The sequence below is a fragment of the Hirundo rustica genome, chromosome 2 (assembly GCF_015227805.2).
Source record: "Hirundo rustica isolate bHirRus1 chromosome 2, bHirRus1.pri.v3, whole genome shotgun sequence".
NCBI lineage: Eukaryota > Metazoa > Chordata > Aves > Passeriformes > Hirundinidae > Hirundo > Hirundo rustica.
Window position 1 is genome coordinate 4,144,617 of NC_053451.1, and position 10,068 is coordinate 4,154,684.

Sequence of the window (10,068 nt, forward strand, 5' to 3'; positions counted from 1 at the left end):
TATTTCTGCCTCAGAACTGCAGCACTGAGTGTCTAAGCCCCAATGCTTTTCAAGTATGGGAAGGAAACGGTTGCTGCAATCACATTACTAAAAATGGGCTATTAGAACTCAACTCACCTCTCTCATTAGTCCTTGAGATTTGGAAAGATTAATTGACCATTAGTATCACAAAAGCCCCAATGCTCTAAATACTTTTTTTTATTATATTCTATTTCTTAAATGACCGGTTTTTAAAAAATTGAAATTGACAGATGCAGAAAAATTGAACATTTGCAGCTTTCTTATGTGCTGTGGCCAGGAAGGTAAACTGTCCTGGAGAAGAAGTCATCATATAATTACACTCTTTTGTGCACCAGAGGCTTTATTATACTTGCATCCAAGATGAAACTTTTTATCTTGCAGTGACATTAGAAGAATTGGAGTTGCACTCATTGGACACCAGAGACGAATAGTCAGCAGTTTACAGACTTTGCGGTTACACATGATGCACATACAGGAGAAGGGATTTCACGTATGAAAGTAATAGAAGCAACTGTGTTTTGTGCCTCAGCATTTCTAAAATGGAAAAATATTCTCATTCTTCCCTCCTGCTCTTCCCAACTTCAAGAACTGCAGTCTCCAGTTCAGACTATGCGAGTACTTCTATGTTAATGCTTCCAAACCGGAAATTTTAATCACACTGCACAGCTCCTCCACCAGTTCTCTGCCGATAAAATCCTGGCCTACTGCGAGACTGTTGCTACACATTGATGAATAACTCAGCATGGATGTGTAACTTTGTATAACAGTATTTGGGAAACTTTCATGGACTTACTTGAAAGTAGTAATCTATTTGGCCTGGTGTGGCTTCTTTATCGATGTATTTAGAATTTGCTGGTAGATCAAAAAGTATTTGACTTCTTTCATGTTCTGTGACCATGTAACTTCCAACACCAAATGTGCAATCTAAAAGAAGTTTAACATAAATATTTATTTTATCTCTTAATTAAATCCAAATGTATGTGTCCTATCATTATATTACTTTATAATTGTTTGAATGCTGGTAAGCTGGTGCCTCAAAACATTCGTATTGTTTGCAGAAATGACTGATGATTTTATGTAGCGAGTTTTCATTGTGTGAATAATTGGAAGCATAGTGAGAGTAATCTGTTTGAAATCTTAAGGAAGGTTCGTGATTTTCAATTACTTTAGCACTCGACACTTTTTATGCTTTAAATTTTAGATTAGATTAGAAAACTTGTTTATCCTTGGGATTCCTCACCACCCTACAACCCTGTTTTGGGGTTTTCTTCAAATGTAATACTCAGCATTTGCTTCAACTACTGGAAAACTGGTAGTAGCGTTCCCATGACCACACATAAAACACGGCTGTCAGCTCTGTTGTGGCACACACATTTCAGAAAAGCTTTCTGTTTCAAACATGCAGGTCTCTGCTGTTGGATAGGGAATCATCTCCAGCAGCAGCAGCAGAGCTCAGAGGTCCAGCCATGGGTGGGTTGATGGGATCATTCCCATGGGAGCAGGCCAGCCATCTCCTCCTCCAGCCGAGGGCAGCCCTACAGCCCCACTGCTGCCGGAAGTTACAGGCTGCAGGATGCAGTGACCTTACACAAAGGCAGAAAAGGAGATGCAGGACAGCAGTGTGGTAATATGTTGCCTTGAGTCTACTTCTAACTGCTTTTAGAAGTTAAAAAGCAAACTCTGCTGAAATGGAGCCCTGGTCACTCCAGGCCAGATCTTCATTTGATACAGATCTCTAAAGGACATCCGAGGTATTACCTTTAGAACCCTTTAATAGCCATATTTACATGCAAGAAAACGTCAGCGAAGGCCTAACATAATATTTGTACCTCTCTAAGACTTCCAGCTTCCATGTTTTGCCCACAGACGTGCTGGGCTACGTTTGCAAACCTTTGCATGGGATATGCACTCCTGGGCACAGGGGCAGGACCGCATGGCCGCGTGCCGTGGGAACCGCACGCAGATCCGCAATGCATGTCACGCGTCACCCCGTGCAGACGCTTCTCCTCATCCCTGCGTCCTTTGGAGGGCGTGTTTTGAGTTCCGCGGCATTCCAACGCGCTCAAGCATTTCAGCTCCTCTGTTAAAAGGTGCATTTGGGTAATTAGTATAATCTATGTGTATCTCAAAAGGAACTAACTGCTTTGTGTAATCATAATGGTATTTACTGCTTCATTTACAGTTTGTAAATCACAAGGTATTTCCTAAGTCTTGGAAAAGGCTGCCATTGTATATCAGTGACAAAGGATGAAAATCAGAAAGCAGCTCAGAAAAGATTATGCTTTCGACCAGATCACAGAGTAAGACACACGAGGCCTGATTCACTGTTGTCAATTTATGTTGGAATAATTGCATTCATTTAGGTGAGATGACAGTAACGCACTAAGTAAATCTTTCTTTCATTAAACAAAAAAAAAAAAAGGGCAGATGTAACTGAGGAGAAAGTTTTCTAAAGATCAGGAGTCACTGGTGTTTTACAATGCCAATTTGATGAGCTTGTTTAAAGAAGGGCAGCTTCAGTCCTATCGTAGCTCCAGAGGTAATTTTGTCAGCAGGAGTATTCCCACTGAACTCATCAGTCCAGCACAAGGACGTGAGTTTTGCAGGACCACAGCCCTTCAGTGGGGAAAAAAAATATTTGTTCTTTGCTGTGACTGTTATTTGAAAAGTTCTGCCTGAATTCCACATCTGATTATGTTTTTGGTAGAGGTGCTCTTGCAGAAAGAAAACCATACTTAACTGAAGCCTTTCTAAGAATACTAACACACTACAGAGTAGTTTAAAAGTGGATTTTGCTTCATCATTTTATTATCCATTTTGCCTATTGGTCCTTTCGTGGCCAACAACAGGACATCTGTGCAATGAGCCTTTCTCACAGTTAAATCCATTACTAAGGAGGTATGAGTCTGCTATCTGTTAATGGGGTTTCAAAATCATTCATAGCTGACCCAAACCATGTATGTGCACTTTTAGATTGTCTTTTGCCAGATTTTTCATTCCTGATAGTGAGAACGCAAAATTGACATTGTTACATGCACACAACCTGGATATATTTCATGAAAATTAATTTCTAAATTTATCACACTACTGAAAATATTTTTTCAATAGGAAAAAAAAAGTATAACTACAGTAAAACATTTATTAATCAGATATATTTTTTATATAAACAAGAGTTTGGGTAACCAGAAAGGAAAGAACAAGGGATTCTTTGAGTGAGCACATTTGTTAGTCCAGGATTTTGTGGGTTTATGTAGCTTGTTTTCCTGTTGTTGTTATGGTGCAGTATGACACTTTTCTAATAGTTCTCTTTATGACATTTACATTTCCCCCACTTTTGGAAATATTTTATTTGCTTTTGTGCTGATTCCTGGTCTATTCTTGCTTTAGTTTAGGGATTTTTTTCATGTTTTTTTAATTTAAAAACAAAACAAAAAACAACCCTAACAGGTGTTATTTTTCAAACATGAGCTTAATTCTGTACAGGCTACAAATGTATATGTGAAATTAGAGTAACTTTCTTTGTTACAGGAATTTTTTTCTTTGGGAGAAAATTAGCTCTAATTATCATGCATATTGCAGTGTGCAGCTGGAGTTTAAATTTGACAAATTTAAGCAAATTTAATTGGCTGTTTTTGAGAATCTGGCCCACATTGCAGAGTGCTTTCTGACTAAAAAGTACCCACTGAAAGTTCATAAAATAAAGTACCTGCGATATGCAAGCAACGACAACACAGAAGTGTTATAATGTGGATGCCATAAAGAAATAATTCTTACCTGTTTCTCTGTATTCAGTGATAGCTCATCCATTCAAGCATTTGTGCTTGGTCAGATGAATCTCATGCCTTAACTGTATCCAGTCATTTGGCTGAGCCTGTGAAACGGAGAGGTCTTGCATGACGTTCATGGTGTTAAAGCTGAACAAGGTACAGCAGAAAGTTTAGTAGAATTTACTCATGAGGTGTTTGAACATTGGAATTACTAAGAAACGACAAGGTGAGGTGAAAGGAAGAGAACTGAGCCATGTCATTTCAATTTTTCTCGAACAAAATTTTCCCTTTCTGTTTCCCATGAACTTAAATCCAGTGTCTATCCAATGAAAGCTTAGAAACATGCCATGCTTCAGGACATCAGACAGCATAAAGCAATCCTTTACTTGCAAACAGTGCACTCAACAATAAATTCAAATGAATTAGTTGTTCATTCTGTGTCCAATATTCTGACACACAACTTATAGACTGCAATACTTTGATTTTTACATCACTTAAGACTGACTATCCATTTGCCATTTTTTATATGATGAGCCTAACACAGGGCTTCATTAATTTCTTTTTCAATGCAGATTCTTACAGGATCCAAAGATGGGTCATAAGTAACTAACAGACCCTCTTTATCCAGAATCAGCTGAGATTTGCCATGAGGACTAGCTGGGACTGTGGAGGTGCCTAGTGAGACTGCATTACCCACAGCAATTTCCATGTCAGAATGACCCCATGGGACCACATCAGCCACCAAGGTAAAGCAGCACAGAACATTCTTGACCTTGTATTGAAGAGCAGTTCCTCATTTCCAGCTGGCCCTGTTGTAAACTGCAGCATTTATTGAACTGTTTTACCTCAGCTGATGGAATGGTTCCATGGGACACGTTCTGGCAGCTCAGAATTCTCTTACAAATATAGGGTACCTGTAAGTATCCTGTCATGGGCTCACTCTGTCTTGGAATATTCCTTCAGAGAGTGGAAAGCAGGACTTGCCTCTAATCCGGTCCAATATTTCTTTAGTTAAAATCATAATAAAAAGTCTGTCTTCCATTGCATGTTCCAGGAAAAGTACTAAAATTAGAGACACTGGTGGCATTTGCACATGGTTGAAGAACTCTGTACTCAGTTAAACAGTTTTCTTCCAGAATACTCTTGTTCACCAATTGTAATGAATCTTTCCTGAATAAATGGCAAAGATAAGTTCGTTTTTATAATAGTACTATAGTTATTTTTTTGAGAGTGAGGGAAAGACGTGTTGGGCTGGGCTAACTCTTAGTAGGACAATGATCTCAAAATCTCTTGGGGAGACAAATGAATCAGCTCTGAAACGGGGAAAAAAAAAACCAAAAATCCTCCCTAAAACCTACAATAAGGTAAAAAGGGAAGAACTGTCCATGCTATGCCAAGGAGCTCTAACAAAAACCCAAGAGACACTGCCAGGTGCTTACAGCTGACAAAATTTTCTACCATCACATCCTATATTTAATAGTGCACACTGATCATCCATGAGTGTTGTATATAACTCCTCAGATTATGGACCAGGATATGGTGAACAAGTTGTGGTTATATAAAATATTTGTCTATATGTACATAAAGAACTGTAAATAGAATGTATATCGTAATACCAGATTTTTCAAACCTACAGAACTAATTACCAACAACAGTAATGGGGTTTATTTGCTCCATTAGCTTTTAAAATTTTTAGTGGCATGCACTGTGTGGGTATAGTTCTTCCCAAAATTCCTTGGCTTGTTAGGTGGAAATGGACAGCCTCTCTTTTCCTCCACTGGTAGAAAAAACATTTTCAAACTGCTCACCCTTCTGCTGCCACCTCACCCAACCCCCTCCTGCTGATTCTCTTCCATTCTGCCAATTACTGTAGAAATTAGTGATTCCAAGGGGGAAGCAAGGTGCCCATGGGCCAGGAAGATGGAGTCCATGCTATAAAGAGTTTTCAGTTCCTCTGCTGAAATCACCAAAGATGTTTACAGAATATATAAATTATTTTCTTTTAAATGGCCGTTTACAGACACGTAGGAGGTTAAATGAGGGAAATTTTCATGGCAAGATGAGTAAGGATATGCCAACATACAGTATAAAAAAGATATGCTGAATTTTAGAAGGGAAAACCAACAACAATGGTTGATGAAAAACCTACGGTTAAAATGATGGATTACAGTATATTTCCATATTTTATATGTGAAGTAATGTAACACCAGTTCAGTGAAATGTGTATGTGTATATTTTTTTAAATACTCCTGCATGTGTATATCTTACTTTCCTTTCCTGCAAGAGATTTCCCAAGTACCTTTCTCTTCCAGAAAGGTTTAGCATATTATCGGATATTTTCATACCTGGATAATTAAACTGGAACAAAAAATGCAAGTTCTGACAGTGAAGATGTGGGCAGAACAACAGAATTAAAAAGATCAGTCTGAAAGTAATTTAAAATTTTCACATCTGTTCTACTTTGTTCCTGTCCAAAATTTTTACCTTTATCTATCTGAGAACTTGTTCTGCACACCTCTCAGTGCCATCTCAGAAACTCCTGAATCTGTAAACACTTCTGAGTTTGTGCAGCTTAATTTGTATAAAAAGGCTAATTTGAAATGGGACTTGACACAAGACTAGAGTTAGGCATAACCAAAAGTCAAAATCCCTATATAGTATCTGTAAGACATCATGAGACAACATATTTTGCCATCTTATAGTAACACCTCTTCTGAACTATGGGATGTCAAGGGACTCAGGAGAAAGTAACCTTGAATCTAGAATCTGGAAAATCATGTTTGGGAGAAATCTGCTTTGGAACCCAAATATTAATTTCTGGTTATGGATGATGAAAAAGTGCCCAGTGAAACTATGGACTATTTTCATAGTATCATAACCATAATGCTCTGAGTGATAAGAAGAAAAAAAAAATAATTTCTGATCTTTCAGTATCCAGCCCAGGACAAAAAAACAGATACAGTTGTCATAACTTATATTAGAATGTCCAGCAGACAGATTCTGACTGGCTAATTTTTCTTACAGCTACATACTTTCTTGAGAGGAACCTAAATAAACAGTAAAAGTAGAAGTCTCCAGTTAATATTGGCTTAGAAACCAAGTTTTCAGTTTTCTCTCATTCAAACTGAGCTTTAACCAAAAATTATTAGGAGGAAAAAGGAAAAGCATAATAGGATTTCTATTTTTTTTTTTTTCTTTAAGAAGCTGTGTGGTCTGAGCTGTATAACTTACCATCACTGTCTCTTTGTGTACAATAGGATTAGCTGGAAAAGACAAAGTGCAGCCAGTGTTCCAAATCTGTAGATTATTTACATCACTAATTGTCAATTTGGGAAGTTCCATTTTTGTCTTGGGCAAGTTCTGCTCTAAAACACCCAGTATTTCCAAATCCTGCTGAATGATTTTAAAGAACATCTGGATTAATTCCTGGGACAGTGATGTGACTGTGAGGAATTAAAAGTTTCTGTGTCAATAGGCAATAGTCTTGCTGTGATCCAAATTCATGAGAGTTTGTTACCGACTTCCATGGCAGTGGGATGAAGCCCAGTATCCATATATGCTGCAAACAGACTCTTCTTTCCTGCACCCCACTACTGCCATGGGCAATTTGTTGTTAGAGAGCCAGCACTTACTGGGACACGAGCTGTCTTCTTGTTTAAATGGATTGCTAAAAGTTTTTGCTGGTTTTAATTGCTCTGTTGAAGCATTTCAGGTTGAGATGTAGGTTGGTCCCTCAGGGCACGATCCAAAGTCAGTTGTACCCATAAGAAGGGGACAGGTGGGTGAAACGGGTTTTGAATCAAAGGTTTCTACAGATTTTCCTAGAACAGATGGCCTCGTTTAATGGGGAGAAGAGAGTGCACTGAGCCTAAAAGACAAGGCTGCTGCCTCAGGGATGTGATCAAGTAGGCTGTGGTCACCTTCAGTATGGAAAAAGTAAAATACGAAAGTTGGGTGCTGCAGTGTTTGGTTTTTTCTCTGGAATGGGCGGTCAACTCTGACATTGAAATCAGTAACCTAAATGACCTACACATCTAATAGGGGATCTAGCAGAAATGGTCTGGGCTGGTGGGGTTTTTCTCCCCAGATAATTTCCCAAGCTTCTGGATTTAAATTCAGGATGAAGCCACTAGCCCCATCAAACAAACAGAACCCCCAAAACAAATAGGACTTTCCTATCTTTCTTCTTTTCCAAACATAAATCAGGATGCAATATGATCTTCCTTTCATAATACAAGTCTGGCTGATGATTTGCCTCTTTGAACAAGCTGCTTCATACTCCTGGTGCACTGCAGGGAGTGTTTTCAGATTTGCCAGTTAATGAATGGCACAATAGCAAATAAGAAATGCCCTCTTAGTGGTTCCATTTATTGGATTCTTTCATTAATTCCCTATCTGAAGAAAACCATCCCACTCCAAGATTTCCTAATAAGAAAACTGGAAGCATTTTACGGCCTAGTGGCCATGATTCCCTATCTGCCTCTCCCAAAGAAACAGTGAGTTTTGAATTGGCAGTGTAGCATTTTTGCTGCCATTTCTTCTGCAGCAATTTCTTCTCCCAACTTTTCTAAGTAAGGTTAAAAGGTCTCTTTCACACTAAAAGTGGGAAAAGCTGTTTCTTTGTTAACTCTTGTGACAGGATTCAGTGTTTGTTGCTCTTACCTAGAGCCTTCCATCTGCTTCTGTTGAGGCCGATATCAACATTCTCTGGTGGCATCAGTTACATCACACACAGCACTGCCGTGACTGAAAACCCAGAGACATAAAAAGGGCTCATTCTTCTCTGGTGTGGTATAAATCCTACTGACTTCGGGAACTTCTCTGCACTTCTCAGGATTGCACCTGCAGTTTAGCAAGAAAAAAAAAAAATCTTTAAAAGATCACGTGAAACCCTGTTTACTGAAAGGCAATAGTTTATTTTCTAGCAAAGCAACATTCACTGATCCAGTTGAAATTAACAGTTTTCATTTTGTCATCACTTTTTTTACAAAACAAATCACTTTGACTTTCAGAAAAAAAAGATACAAAAAGAATATTTTACTACCTTCCAAACATTAGCTTTGATTTACTTTTGGAAGATAACATGGTTGGTATGTTTTCTCAGGATAGCCTCTATCTATTTCTGTGTGTTGGTTTTAAATGTATCTGAATTAAAAGGGGTTTTAATCTCTGTCTCTTCTGTGAAATTAGATTGTACAAAACTAAATATGACTGCTCTTCATAGTTTGCTGTTCTAGCATAGCCATAAAATGTATCAATGTATGTGTATATATGAATAAATATTTGAGGACCGACACTTTAGATTATATATTTAAGCAGCCATGTCAAAACTCCAGAGGTAGATGGCTTCAAAAGCAATGGTATAATCCTAATACTCGCAAATTATTTTACAAAATCAAACCATGGCCTCAGCACAGATCTCATGTCCTTACCAGTAGTCTGAAACCCACCTTTTCTTTCAAGACCCCTGCTAAGGTTTGTTTTGCCATTGCTTCTTTAACCAAGACGTGTTTGAATAATGACAACTACCTGAGGCTCTGGCTTCCACCTCCATCGGTCTGAGCTCGTGTGGCACTGGAGCCGCTCGCTCTGGGAGACTGAACATTGCACAGCCAGTGTCGATGCTTCCCCCTGGGACTGCCTCACCCCTCAAAATTAGTTATCTTCACCTAATCTATCTCCCATACACGTCCCACTGCATTTTCTGTCTGCCTGTTTATAACGGTGCTGTAGGAATATCCATATAATTAAAAGCTTACCCTACTGATTTGCAGTCCCAAGGGGAATTTACATTAGACGTGAAGTTGTTATTATTTACTGAAAAGTGGTGTTATCTCCTTTTCTTTATTATTATGATTCTATTCCTATGATACTATGATGTTTCATGTAAATTTTCATGTGCTGGCATGCCTACGAGTTAATAGTGTAATAGAATGCTCAGCTCTCAACATTAGAGTGTTTTTAAGGTGAATTGCATCACATATGCCATCTCTTTGCAGAAAGAATATGGGGTTTGGCAAAACTACCTGCTGAGCAACATAATGAGATTTTTGTACAAAGTACAAGTTATTGATTATTATTGTATTTTATTTTTCTATGATTTCCTAAGAGGCATTATCAGGTCTTACAGATGGGGTAAGCCTGTTTATTAAGATATTTATTAGCAAATAAAAGTTACAGTACTGGTGGTTATTTTTGTGTCTGTTCGGCCTTAAGTTACTAACATAATGCTCCACAGTGAAGTGTGTCATACATGATCATGCAAAAAAAAAACCCCAAA

The 10,068-nt window shown here is 38.2% G+C and overlaps 1 protein-coding gene across 4 annotated transcripts in view; it reads left to right on the forward strand.

The window, feature by feature from the left end:
• Window positions 1-9,980, forward strand: part of LOC120766126 (ephrin type-A receptor 6) — a 372,678-nt gene extending 362,698 nt beyond the window's left edge. For all 4 annotated transcript variants that reach the window (XM_040091493.2, XM_040053571.2, XM_040091502.2 and 1 more), the window contains one exon: window positions 403-9,980. In XM_040091493.2, the coding sequence (XP_039947427.1) occupies window positions 403-517 (115 nt within the window). In that variant the 3' untranslated portion in view covers window positions 518-9,980. The remainder of the gene's footprint in view (window positions 1-402) is intronic.
• Window positions 9,981-10,068: the final 88 nt, after the last annotated feature.